This window comes from Cercospora beticola, chromosome 9 (genome assembly GCF_033473495.1).
Source record: "Cercospora beticola chromosome 9, complete sequence".
Classification (NCBI taxonomy): Eukaryota; Fungi; Ascomycota; class Dothideomycetes; order Mycosphaerellales; family Mycosphaerellaceae; genus Cercospora; species Cercospora beticola.
In genome coordinates, this window is record NC_088943.1 from 1,732,963 (window position 1) to 1,757,048 (window position 24,086).

The following is a 24,086-nucleotide window of genomic DNA, read 5'->3' on the forward strand; positions in this document are numbered from 1 at the left end:
CAGCCGAGACGATGAGGCCGATCTCAGAACTGATACTGTGTTCGATGCGGATAATGGGGTTGCTAGCGCTTCTGAGCCTGACAGGAGACATACAGCTCGACTCCGAGCGAAGCTCCTGTTCTCGTGAATACGACCGGCCAATGGACCGCTCGATGGCCGAATCAGCGTCCCCAGCTAGCAGAAGTCTCGTGGAGAGAGAGACACAAATACTTGCAGTGTGCGACTTCACCGCAGCTTGCGGTGCTTTCAGTGTCGGAATATGAGGCCAGTCGACGCGCGATCAAAGAACCGCTCCACTGATACGGTGCACCATGTCTCGATGCAGAATTCAACACCCACGGCGCCAGTGGAGGCAGCGATGATGGCACGATCGTGAAAGACGTTCAGAGTCAGTCCAAGGTCACAAGTCATTTGCACAGGATTGGGTCAGATATGTCGTTCGATTCCGCACTATGCTACCTCAGGACATTCGCACGACTATATCTCTGTTCCCAGATATCCGGTCCATCTTTCGACACAAAGACCATCGGCCAACTTCGATCTGTGAGTGTCCGACAAGGAAAAACAGCTTTCGTCATCACAAGAGTTGCCCGTGCTCTTGGTAATAATTCGTATCATGAAGTGGGCGAAGTGATGGCGGAAGCAGCGGATGATGTGTTGTCATTGTTCTTGGTGTTTCTTGTGGTGGTGGGATAAGCATAAGCCGGATGCCGGAGCCAAGACGGCGTCGAAAGGCCTAACCTGATGACGATGATAGTGTCTCGGTTGTGATCTTTCACTTCACGCACACATGTCGACGGAAGCATCGAGATGTCGTGGCTGATGTTGCTTAGAAGCTGTAAGGTAATGCTCAATCGCCGCGGAAGCGAGCAAGACCGATAGTCTCACGCTCACAGACTGTGGGGACTGGCTTGAAAACCGGAGACCTGGTGCTGACTGAGGCGGCGCTGCTGATCGAAGATGAGCGGGAAGCCGGGGCGTGGTTGCTTAGAAATCCTCCATCGTCGAGGACGAGATCTGCGACGGCTTGCTCATTCTTGCCGGCACTCATGGCTGGAGATGGTAGGGTGTCTTTTGGTGAAAGAGCAAGAGGGGATGTCTTCTCTTGAGGGACGGCAGCGGACAATTGGAGCCAGGTGCCTGGGATGAGACCTCTTCGCATTCTATCGAGGGTAGCGGCTTGCTGTGCGGCTTTGACCTCGTTGTCGCTTGGGCGGTCCTTGTTCCAGAGTCCAGACATTGTTGTTGGTGGTGTTGTAGAAGTTGTAGAAGGTGAACGAGGTAATGTTCCGATTCTCGTGTCTTTGATAAATGTTCACTGCTCAAGTTGTGAAGTAGTGCTGGGATGATAAAGGAATCACACAAAGGAAAGAGGGAAAGCTCTCTTATAGCTCTGAACACGTACATGCCTCCTCTCCCATCTGTGCCAGACAGACCTGGGGCACTAAGAAAGTGGGATGCATCGCTGCAACGGGGAGCAGCACGCCAAGCGGAGGTTTGATAACGCCGAGTGAAGCATCGTCTCAGCACAACACACACAAATGGGAAGGCGACAGGGCAAATCTCTGCTTCGTCATCGACCATGTGACCATCGACGGTTGGAAATCTGTGAACGGGGGATTTAAACGTTTGGGCTTGGCTCTGGAGAAATGCAGCGACAGTGCTGGGGAATGCTGGTCAGTCTAAGATCAGGCCGAGCCTTGCCCAGAACTTCTTCCTGGCAACCGTCGCAGCGCGGATGTGCTCCCACACCAGTCAGGAGCTTGCTGTGCTTGGGCTTGCCCACTTTTACCCACTGTTTGCTGCTGTTCAAGAGTTGTGGCCAAGGGGCTAATGCACACCGATCTTCTTGCGTGCGTGCTTGACCTGACGGACTTTTTGCTCCTGCCTGCGCTCGGGGTTAGCGGAAGGCGAGGGGTGCGACGGTTCGGGGCACGGCGCCTGTTCCAGACTCTGCTCGATGGGGTGGAGGAGTAACGGGGGAAATGGACTGGGAAAGCGTCGGTGTCCGGTAGGGCTTGGCTTCGTTCTGTTTCAAAGCGCTGCGCCCTCCACTCTCCGGTTTTCCCAACTGGGTAATTGGTATGGAGTGCACGCGTCTCCGATCAGCGTGTCAAGATGAGGCGGTGTGGTTGGTGGAAAAGTATGGCTGCGATCTGCTGCGAGAGAATGGGGAAGGGGTTCACCTGTGCAGCGTGCAGTGGGATCCCACGTCTGTGGATGCTCTGATACTGCATCTGCGCGGGACTTGCATATTGCTGCTTGTTCGGTGGCGCTGCAGCTGCGATACTGCGGTCGTGCCAGCTCAGCATTCACTTGGCGAGTCTCATGAACGCGTAGCATTCGAAATTGCAACATGCTGTGATGACATTGCACAAAAGCTACAGCCTACAGCGGTCGCTGCTGACGAAGCGGCATTTCGTAATCAGATGCGGATGTTCATTTGATCCGTCTAGCAACTGTCCGGAGTGCGGCCGCAGGACACGAAGTGAAGCTACAGTAGACAGATAGGCTGACTGATAGCGGCATGAGAAGACCAGATTGCCTGATGCTTAATCTGATGAGTGGACGGAAGATCGATGTCGATTGGACGGAAGTAGAAATTCCACGATTTGGCAGCCAGTTTCACTGGATAGCTTATTGTCCTGGAAGCTAACTTGCTCTTCTATCCAGGTGATCAAACCTTCCAAGTCTTAAATGCTGTGTCACATTGAAGCACACCGACGACTGTCGCCCAGTGAAGGCAAATGGACGTGCATGAACTGTATCTCGTGCTTGGCAAAAACCGATGCCCAGAGCTTTTCGTGCTCATATCGTAGCAGCTTTACCCGCTGTCTCAAATGCAATGCCCCTCCAACGCCGCGCTAAATCGACACCCAGTGATGCGTACAATTTTGTGTTGTTCCTGCGAGCGACAGGGCGGTGTCCTGCCACTCATCATATGCCCTTGCCCATGCCTCGTCCTCCCGCGTCAGGCGCATCTGGCAGTCTCTCCACAGCATATCCTCCCCTCTTGCAAGAGATGATGGGCACACCTGGAATTTTTCGAAGACGCCTCTTCAGATCGCGATCGTTCGTGGCCACCAGATATACACGCTGCGTGCTAACACGAGTAACGATGCCTGCAGAGAGTCATCAGCAAACCTCACATCGTACGGAAACCCTGAGCCATTCTGTTCCTCAAAATCAAAGAGGGTGTAGAAGGAAGAACTCACAATCGTCAGCGTATGTGCCTTTGTGGTCACATTGCAATCTCTCGAATCGTTCATCTCGAGCAATCTGCAAGGCGATTCTGTATTTTGGTCCCAGCTTTTCCAATTCCGCCATTACGCAGGATGTGATGATCGGGGTACATGAGGCGTATAGTGTGTCCATGAGCCTAGCAAATAGTCAGATTCCCTGCATCTTCCTATGGCAAAGTATGATGTACTCACGTCGGAAGAAGGGGCAGCTTATGGTGCACTGTGTGACTGAGGAAGTTTGTGTCAACGAGCACCGAGTAGGGCGGCGTGAGTGCGGTGTTGTGCTGAAAGAACATCGACGAGGGCACTTGTGGTCTGCAATGCATCGTCAGTAGGAACGCGTCGCATACATTTTGCCGCATCCACATACATCTCTCGTATCAGCTCATCTTTGCCCTTCGCCTTCTCTTTCTGCTTCGCCTCCTCGGCGACAATGTTCTTCTTCAGCCGCGCATCACGCTGGCCGATCACGCGCTTGACTGCCGCGAACTTGCGCGTCTTCTTCTGCACTCCCATGGTTGTATGCGACAAGAAATGCAGTCGAGAATGACGCCCTCCAGAAATTCTGTATCACTAGCGGCGGGTGCTGCCGGTAGCGCTCTATTCCTGGCGCCGTGCTTGCCCATCCGAGCCCATCCCTGTCGCCTCCCAACGCCCCTTCCCACATCTGGTCGCACAACGACTCTGCACACGCACACACCTTCCGCTCGTTTGGGACACACTCGTTCACGCGCCCGTCTGTCGCTCACAGGCACACCGCGATACACACCGTCGACGTTGTCGCCGCATTCTTACCCGTCATCACTGAGCGGAAGAGACGGTTGGAAGCAATCGAGAGGCTGAGCGAGTGGTTCACATCCCTGCCACAGCGTTACCAGAACGACAGCCACCCGGGAGCACATCATATACCAGCAGGACACCGCCGCCTGCGCTCTGCAGGGCCCTCCCACTACTCCCGCTGTGCTACCGTGATTGTTGTTCGACACCGCCGACATCATGGCCGCGTCTTCCCGGTTGATGCGCCTCATCGCGCTGCTGCTCTTCCTCTCAGTTGTCGCTGTATACGCTCAACAAGACCTCCCGAATCTCGAAACCGCCACGAACACCAACGATGTCACGCCCACCGAGAACACTGCCAGCGCTACCCCCGAATCCACTGGCGACCAGACCACCGCCGAGAACACCGCAGAGACCACGGCCGAGTCTACCGCAGAATCGACAGGAGATGCGACAACAACAGGTGACAGCACGGAGACCACGAGTGGAGCCACACAGGCGCCCACGACAGCGACGTTCCCGGATGCTACAACAAACACTGCTCCGGCGACGTTCCGTCTGACCGGTCTCCCAACCATTGCTGGTGCTGGTGTTCCTGAGATTGGCGTTCCTTACACTGCCAACGCGCCATTCATGCAAAAGTCGTCCATGCCAGAGGGCACCGTGTTCATTGCAGTTGGTGCAGTACTGGCTTTCCTCGGCGCTTGCGTGTTGGCTTGGCGAGGTCTTGTTGCCTGGAGCATCAACAGATCTGTCAAGCGTGCCGCATTGGCATCTATCCGTGGCGAGAAACATGGCGCCTGGGGTGGCAGTCAAGGATACAGCACCAAAAGTGCCTACTACAAGGAGTACGAGGCTGGCAGTAGTATGTCACTGGATCATTTGACTGCCAATGGCAAAACACAGAAGCCGGGCAAGCACGACGATTCACACAGACATTCTTCTGCGCCACCGGCTGGCCTGTTCTTCTCTCCGACGGCACAGGCTTCCAATCGTGCGAGCTCATACACTGTGGACAACAACCGCAGCTCTGCATTCTTGCCCGCGGGTTACTACGCGTCGCCCTCGGCGGATGCTCCAGCAGGTGGCCGTAATAGCACAGTGATTGGCGGTTCACATTTGGCTCCGTATGCGCGCAACAGTCACATTGGAGGTGCTTCGCCTTCGCCACCTGGGTCGCCAAATCCTACCCTTCCCGGGTCCCGGTCAACAACAAACTTCCATGGCGACTCTCGGGCAGGTCTTCGCACGGCATCTCGAGGACCGCCCAGCAGAGATGGATACGGCGGAGGCAGAGGCAGCCACCTCTACACGCATCCTAGCAGCAGTAGTCTCGCAGTTGGCCAGAGCCAAAGTGACCTGCCTGGCCAAAGAGCTCCTTCGGCAATTTTCGACGACATGCTCGACGTACACGGGAATGGTCCTCGCGAACGCTATTAGTTGGAGCGGGATTCGAGCAGGACGACGTTGACGCCATCGGAGAGCAGGACCACATTGGCTCCGTCAGCTAGCAGGGTCACCTTGACGCCATCGGAGAGCAGGACCACATTGGCTCCGTCAGCTAGCAGGGTCACCTTGACACCTTCAGCTAGTAGGAGCAGATTTATGGAGAGGCTATCTATTAGCAACGATTGTTCGACTGGCCAGGATTCGTATCTTTACTGAAACAGTCAGTGCCGGAGACAGAAGGCTGACTGGTATGTCGCAAAGCTGCTTGCGACAAGCACGCCTGGAAGGATGGAAGCACGCACATCTCAGTGTTCGGCGATGGCATGCACGGCGAACATGCACCCTTGCTTCGCCCTGGAAGAATTTTGCATAAGACCTGCGACGAGGCAATGTCTTTGATGTTCCCCTGCGTGTGTCATGCAGCGGTGAGAACTGTGCCGCTCTTGCTCACGAGCCAGTGGCAGTTCAGGCAATTGAGGTCTGTCGGCTAGACAACAAGCTATGATTGCGATCAGAGGCATGAGCCCAGGCGAAATTTTGAGTACGAGGCGGAGGCATGAGGGCGCGGCGAAGGCGTGGAATGTTAATGTGTACATGATTAGAACTTTGATGCAATTCTTGTCGACACAGCGGCTACATGTATGATGGGCAGATGATACTTATGAGTACTAATTCAACTCTGTTGCCTCTTCGGAATTTTCCTCAATCGCCATTTGCTTTTCCAGTACAATTTCCCTGCTAAGTCTTAACATATAGTATCGCAATTCACAATGGCGAACAATGAATCAGCATGGTTCGCTCGAACTCGGAATGAATTGAGAGTGAAGTGAACTCCCGCACTGACCCTTCGGAAGAGCGGACTTGGAAGCGGGGATAACAAGCCGACCTCAACTCTTCCAGCTCCGTCAGCCAGCCATTGAGTTGCGCACAACGACAGCTCCAAAACCAGCACCCTCTCGCGCCGCCAACGACCTCCGCCCACTCGCTCGGTTCTCACCTTCGACAGCGCATATCCGGCCAAGGAAGCAAGTCAGTAATCATGGCCGCCGCGATCAAGGCGATCAACGCCAAAATCCGGTCGAACCCGGTGTCGGATTACCTCTGCTCAACACGTACGTCCCGACCACGGGCTCGCTGTGCTCCATAAGCGTGCGCGAAATACTCGGAAAGAAGAGAAGCTGATATGATCATGCGCAACAGATTTCTGGGGTCCCGCGAGTAACTTTGGTATTCCTCTCGCCGCAGTCATGGATACGCAAAAGGATCCTGAAATGTACGTCCTTTTCCTCCTCCTCTCCCTTTCCACTCCTCCCACCAGCCCAAACTAACACGCCTTTCTTTCTTGTTTATAGTATCTCCGGCCGCATGACCGCCGCCCTCTGCGGCTACTCCGCCGTTTTCATGCGCTACTCTCTCGCCGTCACACCGAAGAACTACCTCCTCTTCGGCTGCCATTTGGTCAATTTCAGCGCGCAATCGACGCAGGCTTACAGATTTATCAACTGGTGGTATATGGGTGGACGGGAAAAGAATTTTGAGGCCAAGGCGAAAGAGGGTTTGAATAAGGCTGAGGGGGTTGTGGGGCAGGCGCAGGAGAAGGCGAAGGAGTTGGTTGGGAAGGTGGAGGAGAAGGTTGGACGGTAAGGTCAAGAGCCTGGGATAAACTTGGAAGGAAGAGGTTAAGGTGTTGATGAGGGGGAGTATATCTCAGTTGGAGTGCGGTGTGGGAAGTGCGACACGGACTTGCGCGTGCGAAGTTGTCTGGAAATGGCGATGGAGCTGGACGCGAGACTTCGGTTGGTGCTTTTGATATCTGTATAGTGGCATCTCGATCGTAATTGAGCGTTGCAAGGTTCAAACACAGTGGATTTCCCGCTCGAGGTCTTAGAACGGTAAGTGACGAGGCCCGCTCGCGAAATGTTTCAGTGGGGGGTTTCACGCGCGAACAACACAATGGAGAATCAAATGGACGAGACATGAAGCTGAGCTGGTGAAAATTCTGCCCCAGGCCACTGCATCAAGACACGCATACGAAATAGAAGAAGTTTGAATACCGCCAGACCACGCTCCTCTCATACACGACCGAACCAGTCTCTGCAAACCCTGTCAAGCAAAAGAAGCACGGCAAACGACGATACCCATGATCTACCAGCCTACCCTCCCAGACTCGCCGCCTCCCCATCCCTCCCTCGATAAAACCCTTGCATCTCCGCCCTCTGCTCCTTCCAAATCGCCTTCAAAATCGGATCATGACTCGGATCACCATCCCAATACTTGGCATGAAAACTCCTCGCCCCACCTCTCCAATCATTCGCCGTCGGCCAATTAACATTCCAGCCATACCACAACGGCTTCCACGGCATATTTCCATCTTGTCGATGCGCATAATTGAGTAAATTCTGCTCTGGAAAGCTCGGATCGAAACGGCCCTGGAGTTGTAGGAGACTCATGTAGTAGTCAAAGAGCTTGAGAGATGGCGTGAAAATGAAGAAGCCGCAGTTGAGATAGCTGAGATCGGTGGGTGGAGGGTATGGGTGATCGTAGCCCCAGAAATCGCTGTGTGTGGCGAACATGTAAGTGCGAGGAAGTTCGGCTTCATCTTCTTTTATGGCTTGAGGGAGGGCTTTGGTGCCTTGGGTGAGAGTCGATTCGTCGAAGAAGACGCCATCGAGCGGTGCGGTGACGAGGGTATCGGCGTCGATGAAGAGAATTTTGTCGTAGTCGGTGAGTTGGAAGAGGCGGAGTTTGGAGAGGACGTCGGCCCAGCGAGGGTCGGCGGCTTGGACCCAGTCTTTTTTGAGCTTTTCTACGAGGACGATTGTTGCGCCGTCTTTTTTGAGGCGGTCGCGTTTGCGTTTGGAGACGTCGCGCGTGCAGACTACGAGGAAGGGAATGCTGTTGTTTGTTCCGGCGGATTTGGAGTGGAGGAGTTGGTAGGCAAGGACACGAGCGCCTAGGTAGTAGCCATCATCTGCGTCGTCTATTGCTGCTGATTCCTCGTCTGTTTCTCGACGATCGCCACTTGTGCTGCCGGCGAGGAAGGTTGCGTAGGCGACTTTGTGCGTTTGGAGGACGACTTGCTGCGAATATGGTGCCGCGCCTTTGGGTCGAGGAGGAAGCCAGCGGTGGTTGTGGTGAGTGGATTTCAAGGAGAGAGTGACGAGCGATGAGGCTAAGAACAGAAAGATACAAAGACCGACAGTCTTCGGATTAGCAGCAGTCATTGTAGCATGATGTTGCAGTCGGAACGGTAGAGTGAAAGTAGCAGAGTGGCATCTTCAGGACGTGAAGCTCGTGGCATTCCAGTCTGGGATCTAGAGCGAGGGGCTTATCGCCAAAGGGATGAGGGCAGAGGTCACTTCAGTCCACGCATCGGATCAGATCCAACAAAACGCCTGGTAGTGAAATTTCCCGGTATGGCACTCATCGTAGTAGGAGAAGCCATACCCAAAACAGCGACTATTTGATGGGCGTCAGCGTAACAAATGCGTTTCAAAGCACATAAATCCCCTTCTCGCAGTCATTGATCTACCACCCCTACACGTGTGCATAATCGGCCCTCATTGAAGGAATTGTCAGCCTTTGCCTACAGGGCTCTTGAAAACAGCTTTCAATCGTGGCATGGCACGAGCTACGTCTAAATCCAGGCAGATTCCGTGCGACCACCTTGTCTTGAACATTTGCATAGAAGCGGAAATGGCCGTTATGCCGCGTGCGTTCTTGAAACTCGGAGGGTATAGCACAGCGACAAGGCCTGAATGGAAAAGGTTGGATGAGGTCGATGAACGACGGAGGTTGATGTGCACTTCGTTCGGAAAGTGAGAGAGGCGACAGCAGGAGCCGGGCCGGAATCCGACGGCAACAGCCAATCAGAGAGTCGGATGATCTCCATCGCTGGCTCCACTCAGATGACAAGTTCGAGGCTGCCATCTGTTTACGACACCATCATCTGCATCCAACTGTGGCGTTTCTGGGAGTTTCCACCGGCACTGCATTTCCAATACCCCAAGTCCTTCCTTTGGCGGCGGGCCATTCGCTCTCATTTGGACCTCAGACATTCACCCAACACGTCTGCCCTTCAAACACACCATGATAACAGCCAACATCATCCACTAGGTCCGACTTGCCTTCACCATGGCCTCTACAGACGAGCAACGTGAGTTGTCGCTCGTCGGCAAGGTCGAGCTGAAGATAGCCCTCACGGATACCGATACCAAGCTCGAAACGATTCTGAAGACTTACCTGGCACCACTGCTGCTCAAGCTCGCCTCGCCCCACGAAAGTGTCAGGAAGAAGGTCATCACCATATGCCAGCACGTCAATACTCGCATACAGCCGAAGTCCATTCAACTGCCAGTCGCTGCGCTTGTTAAGCAATTCAAAGAGCAGGAAAGCTCTCTCATTCGCCACTTCGATCTTCTTTACATTCAACAGGGCGTTGTCCGACTGTCCAACGCCGACAAGGTAGATTTACTTCCTGTTGTTGTGAGCGGCATATCGAAGACCGGACAGCATGGCTCTCAGATCTTCTATCTGCTTTTGCGTATTTTGCCATCCATCGTGATACCCGCTCGAGGTAGCAAAGAGGACCTTGAATTGAGGTCCAATTTGTCAGTGTCTGATGAAGATGCTGCATATCTAGCAGGGCATCTGGGCAAATTGATACTTTTCACGCCACAAAAATCCGCGGGGAACAGCACTGCAACATGTCCAGGTCTGACTACAGAAGACTATGCTTTCTTGAGCGTGAATGGCAAGGATGAGTGGAATCCATCTGCTGGTGGTCTCAACCTACTTCAGACCAAGACTCTTGCTTCCAAGCTGCTTGCGAGTGGCTTGTTCCACGATAGCGATCGTTTCCTCCCAGCATTGTTCGCCTCGGCCGATCCAGCTTCATCGATCAGTGATGTTGGAGATGATATAATGAAGCGAGCTCTACCTGCTACAGACCTGGAAGACGAGGCTCTCATCAATACGCTCTATGACTTGTATTTTGGCAAAGGTACTGCACCAAGAGTACGTGCACCTCTGCGAATCAAGATCCTGAACCTTTTCGCCAAGTCCACCAAAAGTACCACCTTCGACAGTCGGATCATCAAATTGGTCCATGACGGCCTATCGACCACCTCGGATGGTGAAGATGTCGTCATGTCGAATGGACCAGTACAAAACGCGAACATCAGCCGGGAGACTCTCAAATTGAGGGCAGCGATATTCGCCTACATCACTTTTGTGGCAAGATTCGGCGATAAATCGACTTTGGAGACAGTTGCCATACCTATTGTAACCAAGTTGCGGGACTTCGTCGAGAATCAGGGCTGGCCCAAAATTGGACCAAGTGAGGATCTGACATCGCGTGCATATGCGTATGAAGTCATAGGGCTTCTCTCCAAATCTGGTCCCAAGAGCCTGCTCATTGAAGATGAGCATCCTTCTTTGGATCTGCTACGATGGCTCCTCGACTCGTTAGCGCGCGATGCCTCTGGCAACTCGATCATCGTCAGCATAGAAGAATCTCTTTCGACAATCCTCGGAGGAATGCATCGCTTTCCGTTGCAGACGCATGAGCAGCAAGTTCTCGAAGAGCTACTGATCGATCAGATGAATCAGTCCGCGAATCTCGAGGCTTCCTCCCGGCTCCGCAGCACCCGATACGTGGCGGTAAGGTTTGCGAATCGATGTTTACCTTATTCTTCAGTCAAAGGGCGCTGGATCGATGCGCTCGCGATGGGTGCAACTTCCGATCGTCCTGAAGTCAGGGAAGAAGGCGAGCGAGGTCTCAGTCCTTACTGGCATCGCATGCTCAACGGTACTAGCGATGGGATCGAATCGGCAGAGACGAAGTTCCCGGGATTCCAGGCAGTCGTTCAGGAGTTCTTTGTCGTGCAAACCAAGATTATGAGCGATGAAGCAGGTGTCATAGCTCGAAGATCGAGAGAGGTATATGAGTCTTCATATCTCGGACTCACAGCTTTCGCCAGACGGATGCTCATTCAAGAAGCATTGAGCGAAGCTCAAATACCGCTCAATCTTGACAGCGAATGGGAGCGTCGACTAGATGCGATGGCGGAATCGGATCTACCTGCGCGGCAAGCAATCAAGAGCAGGGTCTCAGCACTGACTGTAGATGATGCACTTACGATAGATGTTGTGCTTTCGGCGCTATTTGAGTGCACAGCTCTGAAGTCTACCTCAGGAGAACATGGGCACCTCGTCGAATTGCTCTCGCTCAGCCCAGATGCGCTGGTCCAGAAACATATCGGCCGCGTGACTGAGCTTCAGCAAGTGTTGAAGTCGAACAACCACACACGTCGCATGGCCGCCGCTCACGCCTTTGGAATTCTGGCGTCTCACCAGAGTTTCAACTCTGCGGCAATTCTGAACGACCTGCTAGAAGTTGCCGGTTCGTGGCAGACAGCTGTCGGTACCAGCCTGAGTGCCACACACGGCGCCCTCGTCAGCCTTGGGTATTTTTACAGCAGGGCTTCTTGTCGTGGTCGATCGACAGCTGACCTCCCCAATTTTGGCCGATTCCTCCCTACACTGTTCGATGTCTTCGAGAATGCAAGAGATGATTTACTGCAAGAAGCAACCTTTGTGACGATTGGTCAGCTATGCATGTTCAGCTGCCTCACGGCTGAGTTAATCGGCGAGCACTCTTCGATTGGCAAAGTATCGGAAAAATTGTATTCGAAAGCAAAAGATGGCAACGAGCCAGCGGTCCTATGCCTCGGACAGCTATCGATGATCGTGCCAGAAGATGGCGACGACTTGCAGAAGATTCAGGACAGCTTGCACAAACTCCACGAGGTCCGACAGTCGGAAGTGCACTTCACGGTCGGCGAAGCATTGACTTACGTGGCGAGTGGCTGGCACTCAACTGCTCTTGCCACGAAGCTGGATGTCGATGTCGACCCAGTGCCGCAGCTAGGCCAGGTAAGACAACACACACTCGGAAAGCTCGTCGACAAAGTGCTTGCGGACTGCGCGAATACCAAACCAGCTCTGAAGAAGGCCGCCGTCATGTGGCTATTGTGTCTGGTGCAATTCTGTGGCGAGCGATTGCAAGATCGACTCTCAGAATGTCAGACTGCGTTCCGAAGATGTCTCGCCGACAGAGACGAACTTGTCCAGGAAACCGCATCGAGAGGATTGGGGCTGGTATATGAAAAAGGTGATCGTAACCTCAAGGACGACCTCGTGCGCGAATTGGTGTCTTCGTTCTCATCGGACAAGCAGCAACTTGCTGGCAACGTCGCCGCTGACACTCAGTTATTCGAGCCTGGACAGCTGCCAACCGGAGACGGTTCAGTCTCTACTTACAAAGACATCATGAGTCTTGCTTCGGAAGTGGGCGACTCGAGCTTAGTATACAAGTTCATGTCCATGGCATCTTCCAATGCAATTTGGTCTAGCAGGGCTGCCTTTGGCCGATTTGGCCTTAGCCGGGTCCTTTCCGACTCCAGTGTCGATGGATATCTGGCCAACAATCCAAAGCTGTATCCAAAGCTGTTTCGATATCGCTTCGATCCCAACAGTGGCGTGCAGCGCTCCATGAATGAAATCTGGACAGCGCTTGTGCCTGATTCTGCAGCCACCATCACCAAACACTTTGATGCTATCATGGACGATCTCTTGGTGAGCATCCTAGGAAAAGAATGGCGAGTACGGCAAGCATGCTGCGCTGCGGTTGCAGATCTCGTCCAAGGAAGGCCGCTGGAGCAGTACGAGGGCTATCTTGAGCGTATCTGGACGCAGTGCTTCAAGGTGCTGGACGACATCAAGGAGTCTGTCCGCGCGGCCGCCGCTTCGCTCGCGAGAACACTGACCGGAGTACTCACCAGAGCTCTCGAGGCTGATCATAGCTCAACCAAAAATGCGTCAGCCATGTTGAAGCACGTACTGCCGTTTCTGTTATCGCCGTCTGGCATGGAGTCGAGCGCGAAGGAGACACAAATGTTCTCTGTGCACACTCTTCTGGAAATCATCAAGAAGGCCAATGGAGCGACGTTACGGCCTTTCATACCGGAGTTGGTCGAAAGACTGATCGGCCTGCTAAGTTCTCTTGAACCCGAAGCAGTGAACTATGTGCACATGAATGCATCAAAATACAATCTTACCGAGCAGAAGATCGACGATATGCGCCTGTCTAGCGTACGCAGCAGTCCGTTGATGGAAGCTATTGAGCGTTGTCTGGATCTGCTGGACGAGGAGACGATGCGCCAACTTCAGCCTAGGCTTGAGAGTGCCATGAAGAGCTCAGTCGGGCTGCCTTCGAAGGTCGGGTCCAGTCGGGTGCTCGTATCACTGGCGACGAGGCGTATGTTGCTGTTCCGAACTTATGCGGATGATACACTCAAGCTGCTGGAACGGCTAATCATCGATCGCAACGACACCGTCTCGAGCTCGTATGCCGCCGCCGCAGGGTATGTGGCGCGTGGAGCTTCTGACAAGCAAATCCTACGCTACATTAGTTTCGCAAGCAAGTTATACTTTGACTCTGAAGGAGACCGAGCTTCTTCAACGCCACGGCGCAGCATCGCTTCTGGAGAATTGATGCTCGCTTTTGCAAAGAATGCGAGTGACAAGTTCAGTGCCTTCGCCACAGCAGCTCTACCTTTCGTCTTTGTCGGCAAGCATGATTCCAACGAGCAAGTGCGCACGCCTTTCAAAGACACTTGGGAGGAGGCTGCTGGAGGATCACGAGCTGCGCAGCTATACCTGAAAGAGATATTGGACCTCTGCATGTCACATTTGGACTCTCCACAGTGGCACCTGAAGCATACGGCCGCTCGCACGGTAGCTGAAGCTACCAAGACTGCGTGCGCCGGCGAGTCGCAGCTATCTGCAGCCACCGGTGCCGCCTTGTGGCCAGCTATCGAAAAGGCTCTTTCGGGCAAGACTTGGGATGGCAAGGAGGATGTGCTCTCGGCTTTTGTCAAATTCGTCGAGTCGGCGCAGGTGTACTACTCCGAGAATGAAGTGGTTCGAAACGCCATCGTCAAGGTGAGTCGATGATGGTATATTGCTCTTAGTAATCCTTTGCTGACAGTATCGTGTTCTCAGATTGCGATCAGAGAAGCCAAACGTCAGAATGTGGGTTATCGCCAGCACTCCATAGGTGCACTCGCAAAGGTTGCACTTGCACGGACTGATGTAGACCTGAGCGAGGCGGTCTTGGAAGTTGCTGCTCCATTGTTAAGCGAGACTCCGGACGAAGATGCTATGGAGATCGATGGAGCTGACGGCGGCCGTAAAGCGGATGAAATGTACGTGCTCCAACAACCCCTCATATGCCCCCCGCTGACGTCCCTCAAGCAAGGAGATCACCACGGCGGGTGCTATCGAAGCCATCTTCGCTTCCATCAATCCTCGTGCATCATCCAGAACGGAATTGGAGCACAAGGCGTCTCGTGGTCTACACGAAGTGGCTGCTGCGAAGACTGCCACGAGTGCGCGTACCTTGCGAAGCCTTTTCGAAAGCCTTCAAAGCATGTTCGAGCGGGTCCGGAGGGAAGAGCGAAAGTTTGAACTGGATGCCACAGCCATCACAGACCTGAAGACGCTGCTATTCGGCCCTTCGATATCGATTCAGGCTATTCGCTTGGCAAGGGCGCGTGCGGTGCTGGCGTCTGTGACCACCTGTCCCACGATGTCGGCCCAGTTGGGGGAAGGAATCCGTGCGACCATGGCGGAGGAGCCGTCGAATGAAGTTCGACAGGTTCTAGAATCTGCATGGAAAGGCTGCGAGGCGTTATGAGGCGCTGTCTGTACGACCACGCGCATGGCCAACACGTGGGAATGTGGTCCCGGAGCTAGACTGCAGCCTTCCTGCAGCCATACATAGGGCATTCGTAGACTAGCTAGCACTTCATCGTGACGCCAGCCTACCTACCCTGCGAGGCTGTTCGAGGTCTGAGGTGAGCCTCGTTGACAACACTTCTAGGCCATCAACAGCAAATGGTCAATTCGACTCGCATTCGTCGAGGATGCCAGTCTGTTCCAGAATTTCAAGCAAGCCAAGCAAGCCACATGGCGCAAGAGCTTGCTCGATTGGGTTTGGACCGAGACGTCCTTTTCGCCACAACACCTCGATACCAGACCATCGCTGCCCAATGGGACACAAGCCTACGGTAATTCAATGTGTCTTGCGCGCCGTCTGCATGACTCTCGTGACGCCATCGTAACCGAAACGACACGGAAAAACCGCCATGTTGACACCAGAAGAGCGATGAGTGATGCAGAAGCTGGAGGCGAATTCCTTCCTCCGCCAGCGTGCTCGTGCAGCGTCAAGGACGCTGCATCGGGGCCACGGACACGCTCCTATTGGCAATTGCAAGCCACAATGCACGAGCTAGGACTGTGACCGGCAAGGCGGTTCCAGTTTCGCTGCCCTGCTGTGCACGCAGCGCAGACCGCATGCGGAGAATTTGCATTATGGTCAGGCTATGTATAACTCCACCTATGGTGCAAAATCGTCCGTGAATGGTCACACGGGTTCTCGAATATTCACGCAGTGCTGGGGGGCATGCAAGGGCGGAACAAAGCACAAGCCCTCAGCCGGAGCCCTAATGCCTACTCTCTGCCACCGGCCACACCCACCCACCGGGCTTGCAGCTTCTTGGCGTGACTACACACGCTGCACGCTGGTGGCCATGGCTTCCTCGTTCGCTTAACACAGATGGGCTGTGATCATGACAAGGCCAGCTTCCAATGGTCTTCTTTAAGCAAGCTTCCGGCCACCCTGCGCTAGGCTCTCCAAAGAAACAGTAGCAGCTCAGTAGCTTACCATTCTTCGATTCGCCTTCATATCCCGAGACAGCAACAGGTTGTGCCATTCGGTTCCGTTCCAGTGGCACTATGTGGCAGCACGTGGCAGCCACTATCATCAGCCCAGGACCTTAGCCGTCGACTACGACCATGAGGCTGATACTTGCATCGCGCTTTCGGGAGCCCCTTCCTCCTCGAAGGACGTGTAGCAAGCGTTCGAGTCGATTGACAGAGCAGAATCGGGCGCGATCCGAGGCTCGCCTTTTGCTCTTTTCTCGAATGTGGCTGCAGTTGTTTCCGTCCACAAAGTGTGCCGCCGAGCGTATGTGGTCGTCGTCCAAGTGTTACTACCAGTCGGACGCTTCTTCGACACTGATCGGACAACTCGCCGCAGCCATGCTACTCAATTTGAGTTCATATATATGAGCGATGCGCTCGCAGTGCTCGTGACTATTCTCAAGTGCAGGCTCTGAAATGATCGTATACCCAGTAAGACTGGACTTCTAAGACCTTTCGAGCTGGCAGAGCTGACTTTTGGCGCAGTGACAGCTCTCATACAATTCTTGGACGCTTCATCGGCTACATTGACCACAGTTCGGAGAGACCCTCTTGGTCGGCCGTTGTTGTGCTGGCAAGCGAGTAAGAGGATGCAACCCGGCCGACAGCAGGCCACGTCTGGCCCTTCGAAACAACAACAACCACCACGACCTCAACTGCCGCCGCTGGCTCCTAGTGATGCTTTGTCGTCTTCGAAGGAGAAACGACCTTCTGCTCCTTCTACTACCAAAGCACGTACCGCTCGCCTATCGCATCGATCGAGGGCTGGTTGCTGGACTTGTCGGAGTCGGAAAGTGAAATGCGACGAAGCTCGTAAGTTATTTCCTTTGACAGGTTTGCAGATCTGCGAACACAGGTCAAAACGACACAGCATGCCATCGCGAATCGGCGTCGGTAGATTGGACGTCTTCGATCATCTGTGCTGACCATCGAACTGTGTCCAGATCCGCGATGTGGGCAATGCACACGACTGAATCGCAAATGCGACTGGAACTTCAGATGGAACTTCACTGATGCTACGACGAATACTCAAAAGCGATTCAGTAATGTCAAGACAGAGGGCAATGCGGTCTGGGATCCTACCACGCCCACGTCCACGTCTCCCTCTTCTTACTATCAACGAGACGATCTTCCTGCCTTTTCTGAGCTCAAGTCAGAAGAAGACCGGGAACGAAAAGCTGAATCTCACAAGCCAGGTACTTTTGGCGTGATTGTTACTCCAGAGAGCTTCCACGATCTGCCAGAATATGCAGCCTCAACATCCCATGAATCGAGTAATCGACGAAGAACAAGTACTCATTCATGTCGAGGCGGAAGGAGTAGCCCACGACCTTCACCAAGGCGAGCTACAACACTGCCTCCAGATCCGAATATGGTGATTCTGGATCGATTCGAAGATTCATCGTCAGAAGCTACGATGCCGATATGCAGCTCAAGAGAGGACTTCTCTGAATCGATCCAAGCTCTCTCGATCACGAGTCCACCCTACACACCGAGTACGACTTCAACAGCAGCGACGGCAAGTATAAGAGAAGACGAGGAGTTGGTCACCCATTTTCGACAATACATCGTTCCGAGGCTCGTTCATCCACAATCTGAAGCGATGCGCGGCATTGCGTCGCAAGGATCAACGACCGATGTTCTCGAGCGTGAAGCTGCGAGATTCCCGCCTCTTCGACATGCGTTGTGTGCCATCAGTGCTCTGAATCTGGCATACAGTGGTCATTCCTCGTTGGAAGAAGCCATGCAGAATTACCACCAGGCGCTCGCAGCGTCTTCTGCTTCCAATATGGCGAACGATCTCCTATCAGACGGCGTCTTCTTCAGACATTATCTGCTTTTCGTGTACGACATCTGTGTACCGATGCAGTCTGACGATCTCGGATCCGACATGTGGGCGAAGCACCTGACACAACTACAACGGATCGCGGTTCAACGGCATCACCATCACAGAGGGCAAGAGTTGCACGCGTATACGATCTGGAATATTTGCGAGCTTGATATCTATGCTTGTTTGATGGGCAGTGGTACATGCGAATTTCTGCGGACGATCATCCAGAACAACATGCTGCCACATATAAGTCAGCAAGTGCCAAAGCTCACAATGGGGCACACTCCACAACTCAGTCCGCACAAAGAGCAGCTATTCTCGGCGATTCTTCGACTGAACGAAGGAGTCCTCCTTCGAGCTGCAATCATAGCTCAAAGAGCTCAGAATTGCAGAGCAGGAATGGTAAATGACCAGCAAGCCGCTCTGCTGTCACCTGGTCGACTCGCTCACTGGACTGCAATCGCTGCACAAGCACAGAATGACCTCTTAGCATTTTGGCAACACGCACTACCACCACAGCTCACTTCCGAATCTACAAATCCAAATACGATTGGTGACCTACCCGACCGCGCCAAAACAGTCTTCGAAGGCGCTCTCCTCCTCTACCACGCCATGATCATCTACTCCCGCACCAGCATGTTCCGCGGTCAACGTCCAATCCCCACCGCAACACACATGGACATCCCACAAGACACCGAACGACGCATCAATACTATCTTTACACTATCAAATCGACAAATCGAAAATGGTCAAGTTGAGAGACGAAATTCCGTTTTTGCAATTTTCATCGCTGGAGTGGCCAGTAATATCGACGCGTCTAAAGTCCGGGCGATTGAGCTTATAAGAGGATTTGAGGGCAATGGAATTGGGCAGAATACGGCTAGGACGAGACAACTGCTCGTGGAGGTTAGGGAGGAGCAGAGGAGGGTTGTGGCGATGGGTGGGAGGATGGAGGATGTGAAGTGGTTGGGGGTTGCGAGGGAGAGGGGGTTGGGGGTTGCGAATTGTGGGCTTTGATAAGGGATGGGGTGGGAGATGAAGGGAGGTGTGTATGTGAGTCTATGTGGAGAAGTTGGGTGTAGAGGATGAATTGATGAGTGAGCTATCGAGCTACTGAAATGTGGGGCGGACACGCGCAGATATGTGTCTTTCGATGATTGATGCTCGACACCCAGTGATGATTGAGTCCAAAGAGACAATAGCCTGCCCGTGCGCCATGCGACTGAGGCTTGAGCGTGTTGGCGCAAGATTCGGCAATGCCTCTTTCGCTGATGCGCTGCGGCTCCCCCGATTGCAAGATGATCTCTGCGCCAGTGTTGCACGCTTGCTCAACGTCGTCAGCTCGTCCACTGGAGTGAGAGCTTCCACGAGATAGCTCTTGCTAGGGTAAGCCCGACCGCCGGCCTCGCTACATATGCAGTGACTTTGCATCGTGGTTCTCGGATCCTTCTTCATAATCTCGACTCAGGCATCCAGACTTCGCCGAGCTCCGGCTCTCGATGCACCAGAATCTTTATCTTTTTGCGGTACGCTGGCTGTATGGGGATTCACCACGGCGCAACGCCTGCATCACTGAAGACATGCCCATGAATCTCTTGTTTCGGAGCGATCAATGCTTTCACAAGCATTGTGGCACCCTCTCGAGGATCCTTCTTGCCAGCGTGTCCGTTCAAATTCGTGGCGCAAAATCCTGGAGCTGGACCACTGACGACAAAACCTTCCGCTTCCAAAGTCTTTGCGTAATACAGCATAACCATATTCAGAGCGATTTTGGTTGTTCGATAGATGGGGAATTTCTCCACTGGTTGGGTGCCATCCGCTGCTTTCGCCAGAGAGCTCAAGCCTGTGGATGTGAAGGCGATTCGCTTGCCGGAGCCTCTTTGAAGAAGAGGGAGGAATGCTTCCGTCACAGCTGCAGCACCGTATACGTTTACGTCGAATTGCTCGTGATAGACTTCTCGCAACGATTGGTTTGAAGTTGCGGCCTGTGCTGTAGCGATTCCTGCGTTGTTGAGTAGCATATCGAGGCTGCCGAAATTCTGCTTGACTTGGTTTGCCGCACCGGCTATGGATTCATCGTTTGTGACATCGATTTGAAGGGGAGTGATATCGGATTTTGATACGTTGTACGATTTATCGGCCACGAGGTCGTCGATGGCTTTGTCGGCTTTCTTCAGGTCTCGACTTCCCATCAGGATGTGGTATTTGCCTGTAGCGGCTAGCTGTTGGGTGGCATAGTACCCCAGGCCTTGGTTTGCTCCTGTAATCAGGATCAATTGCTTGGGAGTTGGAGGCATGGCGCTGGTTCGATCACTGCTGAGTGAGGATACGAATGCGAATGCGAGTGTGAGTGTGAGTGTGAGAGAAAGGTACAAGATGAGCTGATGAGAAGTCCGTAACTCCATTGATACTGCTATCAAGGATCAACTGAGTTTCGCTGTTAAGTCATCGCTATTGCGTATTGCGCGTCGCTCGGGGTTTCGGACATCCTTCGAGACAGAGTTTGGGGTTCAAACCCGAGGGCTGTCGACGTGCCCAGCAGCTGCATTCTGTGAAGCATGCACGAGTATTAAGATCGGTAGTTTCTGATAAGCTGAGTGCCGGATACGAAAGGACTTGTACGAAGCGTCCTTTTCCTGTTTATCCTGGCAAAGTTCGTGTAGTGTATATGTAGCAACTCAGGTCGAATCTCAAGCATGTGCAAAAGCGGAAGAGCGTGCCGTACGGCCCGTTCCTCCTCTGCTCAATCTCCGAGCGGCCGAGGATGAGATGGGACTGCACAGCTTCTCCAGCTTCACACAGGATTCGCATATCCCGACACGAAGATCACAGGTCGACCGCTCGTCTTCCGCCAGGCAGAACGAACCTCCCGAAACTGCGATAGGCTCGAGGCAAGCATGGGCCCATGTATGATGACCGCTGGTCCTCCGACGGTGCCAGGTCAACCGCGCAGCTGGAGCCTCAGCTCAAGTGATGGGCGGTCGGCTCTCAATGTACAGTAGGTGGTGCTGGGAATATGAGGGCTTTGTATCTCGGTCAATGGCAGGAAGTCCGGCTTTGCACCTTTTCCCGCCACGGAATATAAGAATGTATATACAAAAGTTGCCGCGACCTCAAGAACTCACGACGTTTTGAGCAATCACTAACATCAAAGCAACTGACTAATACATTGCTATTCATCATGGGTTCAATCTCACCTCCAGCAGAGCCACAGATGGCTCTTCCTGCCAAGCTCTCGCCTGCACTCAGCGACAGGGAAGCCATTGCAGACACGCTCTCTCGATTCTGCCTCGGCATGGATACCAACGACGTGGAACTCTTCGATTCGGCTTTCACTGCAGACGCATTCTGGGATCTCAGCGGCAAGAAAGTTCATGGCTTGGAGGCCATCCACAAGGAATGCTACTATTACAACATTGTTCGCCTCGACACAACGCACATGGTCAGCAATGTACGAGTCCACATCGAAGAGAATGGCACCGAAGCCAGCATGACTTGCTTATACGTTGCTTGGCATTGGCCAGGTGGGATGGGCATGCATCCTGGTAAGTGGAGGCGAAGAGCATCATGGGAGCTACGCTAACACAGATTGCCAGATTCGCATCGCTTCACAACTGGAGGCCAGTACTATTTCGACGTCGTCAAGGATGAAACCACTGGTCTTTGGAAAGCCAAGACTTTCAGAATGAAGAAACAGTGGTCAGAAGGAGACATTGCTGTCATGGGTCACAAGAAGCCAGTGGAGATGCTCAAGACCGAGTTGGAGATGCAGAAGATGGCGCTGAAATCATGAGAGATGCATGCTGACTGTATTGAGTATCCGATGACTACGAAATGCTGAAAAGATAAAATTCTCCAACTTCACACGCACAAGGAAATCGCTGAAAAGACGAGGAAACGCGATCCGAGCCGGAAGAAAGCCTAGCACAAATGCCCAGTCGTGAGGACGGAATAGATCTGACCAAAGTAATCGCAGCCATTCTTGACGACGACAGACTTGGTATCGCCCACCTCGTATACCATGAAACCAGCGAATCCTTTGACGCCCTTGGCAGCATTGTAGACATCTGCAAGATGAGCAGTAGGCACGTACTCCGGAGCTTCAGCCTTATTACCTGGGATGCCGACATAAAGCTTCGCATTCTTGGAAGCACCATTTGAGATGACGCCTGGCCATTCGTTCAAATTGAATTGGTTGGAGCCGTCATATGCATGTGTTGCGGCGCATTCGTTGTTGTAAAATTGAATCCAGAGATAATCATACTTGGCCTGATTGATTGAGTTTCCCATGTTCAAGTCCATATTCTTGCCTTGATCATGGTTGAGGTAGCATTGAGGTGCTCCACCGATATAATACTTGTGAGCAGTATCAGCTTCGAAGTAGCTGCGGAGCTTGTTGAGCATTGCGCCAAGGTATCCTTTCCCGTCCTCATCGTAGGGATTGGATTCGATATCGATGTCCCAGCCATCGATTCTCACGTTGCCGAGAGGTCTTTTACTCTTGTCTTGAACAGCGTTTGGAGCTCCGTAGGAGTTCCAGAGAGAATATGCGACTCCTTCTGCGTCTCCTTTGCTGTTCAGACCAAAATCTCCTTCTGAGCCTGGCATACTGATGAAGACTTTCTTGCCTAGTTGTTGACAGGTTCCGATGTCTTGTTCGAGTTGTTCGCAGCCGCTGCTTGTGCCGTCGGGGTTGATTTGGCAGTAGCCCAAGTTGCCGTTGGGGTATTGACCATGGCCGAAGTTGGTGAGGAAGGCTAGGACGAGGATGTCGATGTGCTCTTTGTCTTTGCACCAGTCTGCTAGGTTGCCGTCTGCTTCGGTGTAGCCTCCGTTGCCCTGTTACGGTTAGCTGAGAACGATCTGTGGAGAGAGGAAGGGAGATGTTACCCAGTATGCAACGATCTCAGCGAAAGCACCTTGTGCGGCGAAGGCAAGAAGTGCAGTCTTGAACAACATGTTGAAAGTATAGATGGCAAAGGGCGATTGAGATACTCATCCTGGTGATACAGAATGTCATGTCTTATGTATGAGCGGACTCAAAACTTCAGTAACTCATCGACCATGGACAGTGACCATTGTTCATCGCCCAAAACTGATAGTTCCATTCGCTGAGGTTACATCGCTATCGTCAGGCAAGCAGCCAATATTTCTCTTGAAGATCGTCTGTGTAAGGCGACCCATCTACAAATGAAGAGATGCGTCCACGTGCGGTCCATTGCCGGTCAGCTGAGATCCGGAATTGGTGCATGCCGTTGATTTTGTGCTCCAAATTGTACTGGTGCAGACCAGTCAACGCTTACCAAGTCCATGCACATCGATGGTGACAGTGGCGCTGTGTTAGCGTTGGAGGGCTGCAATGAACCGCGCTCAATATCAGTGAGTCGTCAGTGGATGTTCCTAACTTGGAGAGAGACGGAGTTCTTTGCATCGGGGATCGTGGTTGTAGTTCTGCAGTCGGTGTATTTTAACGAAGTTGTTGACATTTGACATGACTTCAATTGTTCTCTGATGGAAGACAACAGCAGCTTCGAAGCTCTTGTCTGGCGTACGTGAACAACGTGTCGACCATGCGTCGGTCGTGGCACCAAGAGGATGTCGATCTCGTCCTAGCCCCAGCACTTGTTCACGCTACGTAGGACGCTATAGGAGCGGGATGCCGATCAAAGAAGTGATCGTCACTGAAAAGCTTAGCATGCTAAACGATCCAGATCCGATTTGTTCCTTTCAATTCAGGGACACATCTCAGGAGACAAGCAAATTTCACCTCGGATCAAGCACTCGAGACTAGCTCCAGACTAGGCAGTTCGGATTGGTGGCCTTATATCAGTGCAGCATCTATCCCGTCAGGCGTGCCACTGCATTCACTTCTTCTTGATTGACGGACATTACGGTTGCACCCTTTTATGCTCTATTGACAAGCAATAGTATAAGCATGCCAATGCAGTGACGGCGAAGAT

The 24,086-nt window shown here is 53.0% G+C and overlaps 10 protein-coding genes across 10 annotated transcripts; 5 read left to right on the top strand and 5 right to left on the bottom strand.

The window, feature by feature from the left end:
• Nucleotides 1-850: 850 nt before the first annotated feature.
• Nucleotides 851-1,240, bottom strand: RHO25_012893 (uncharacterized protein; the record flags this gene model as incomplete). Its single annotated transcript, XM_023604182.2, has 1 exon — nucleotides 851-1,240. The coding sequence occupies one exon, from the start codon at nucleotides 1,238-1,240 to the stop codon at nucleotides 851-853; it is 390 nt and encodes a 129-aa protein (XP_023450517.1).
• Nucleotides 1,241-2,937: 1,697 nt separating this feature from the next.
• RHO25_012894 (uncharacterized protein) lies at nucleotides 2,938-3,758 on the bottom strand (the record flags this gene model as incomplete). The annotated part of the gene is made up of 4 exons (XM_023604183.2): nucleotides 2,938-3,122; nucleotides 3,216-3,379; nucleotides 3,435-3,557; nucleotides 3,613-3,758. The coding sequence occupies 4 exons, from the start codon at nucleotides 3,756-3,758 to the stop codon at nucleotides 2,938-2,940; spliced, it is 618 nt and encodes a 205-aa protein (XP_023450443.1).
• A 480-nt stretch (nucleotides 3,759-4,238) lies between these two features.
• Nucleotides 4,239-5,459, top strand: RHO25_012895 (uncharacterized protein; the record flags this gene model as incomplete). Its single annotated transcript, XM_023604184.2, has 1 exon — nucleotides 4,239-5,459. The coding sequence occupies one exon, from the start codon at nucleotides 4,239-4,241 to the stop codon at nucleotides 5,457-5,459; it is 1,221 nt and encodes a 406-aa protein (XP_023450444.1).
• A 1,048-nt stretch (nucleotides 5,460-6,507) lies between these two features.
• MPC1 (pyruvate transporter mpc1) lies at nucleotides 6,508-7,112 on the top strand (the record flags this gene model as incomplete). Its single annotated transcript, XM_023604185.2, has 3 exons — nucleotides 6,508-6,580; nucleotides 6,669-6,741; nucleotides 6,821-7,112. The coding sequence occupies 3 exons, from the start codon at nucleotides 6,508-6,510 to the stop codon at nucleotides 7,110-7,112; spliced, it is 438 nt and encodes a 145-aa protein (XP_023450445.1).
• Nucleotides 7,113-7,621: 509 nt separating this feature from the next.
• Nucleotides 7,622-8,692, bottom strand: RHO25_012897 (uncharacterized protein; the record flags this gene model as incomplete). Its single annotated transcript, XM_023604186.2, has 1 exon — nucleotides 7,622-8,692. One exon carries the CDS (start codon nucleotides 8,690-8,692, stop codon nucleotides 7,622-7,624), a length of 1,071 nt encoding a protein of 356 aa, XP_023450446.1.
• A 910-nt stretch (nucleotides 8,693-9,602) lies between these two features.
• RHO25_012898 (uncharacterized protein) lies at nucleotides 9,603-15,228 on the top strand (the record flags this gene model as incomplete). The annotated part of the gene is made up of 3 exons (XM_023604187.2): nucleotides 9,603-14,474; nucleotides 14,535-14,737; nucleotides 14,787-15,228. 3 exons carry the CDS (start codon nucleotides 9,603-9,605, stop codon nucleotides 15,226-15,228), a joined length of 5,517 nt encoding a protein of 1,838 aa, XP_023450447.1.
• A 1,939-nt stretch (nucleotides 15,229-17,167) lies between these two features.
• On the top strand, nucleotides 17,168-19,143 carry RHO25_012899 (uncharacterized protein; the record flags this gene model as incomplete). Its single annotated transcript, XM_023604188.1, has 2 exons — nucleotides 17,168-17,189; nucleotides 17,240-19,143. The coding sequence occupies 2 exons, from the start codon at nucleotides 17,168-17,170 to the stop codon at nucleotides 19,141-19,143; spliced, it is 1,926 nt and encodes a 641-aa protein (XP_023450518.1).
• A 530-nt stretch (nucleotides 19,144-19,673) lies between these two features.
• RHO25_012900 (uncharacterized protein) lies at nucleotides 19,674-20,423 on the bottom strand (the record flags this gene model as incomplete). The annotated part of the gene is made up of 1 exon (XM_023604189.2): nucleotides 19,674-20,423. One exon carries the CDS (start codon nucleotides 20,421-20,423, stop codon nucleotides 19,674-19,676), a length of 750 nt encoding a protein of 249 aa, XP_023450440.2.
• An 884-nt stretch (nucleotides 20,424-21,307) lies between these two features.
• On the top strand, nucleotides 21,308-21,919 carry RHO25_012901 (uncharacterized protein; the record flags this gene model as incomplete). The annotated part of the gene is made up of 2 exons (XM_023604190.1): nucleotides 21,308-21,671; nucleotides 21,723-21,919. 2 exons carry the CDS (start codon nucleotides 21,308-21,310, stop codon nucleotides 21,917-21,919), a joined length of 561 nt encoding a protein of 186 aa, XP_023450441.1.
• Nucleotides 21,920-22,047: 128 nt separating this feature from the next.
• RHO25_012902 (uncharacterized protein) lies at nucleotides 22,048-23,085 on the bottom strand (the record flags this gene model as incomplete). The annotated part of the gene is made up of 2 exons (XM_023604191.1): nucleotides 22,048-22,965; nucleotides 23,017-23,085. 2 exons carry the CDS (start codon nucleotides 23,083-23,085, stop codon nucleotides 22,048-22,050), a joined length of 987 nt encoding a protein of 328 aa, XP_023450055.1.
• Nucleotides 23,086-24,086: the final 1,001 nt, after the last annotated feature.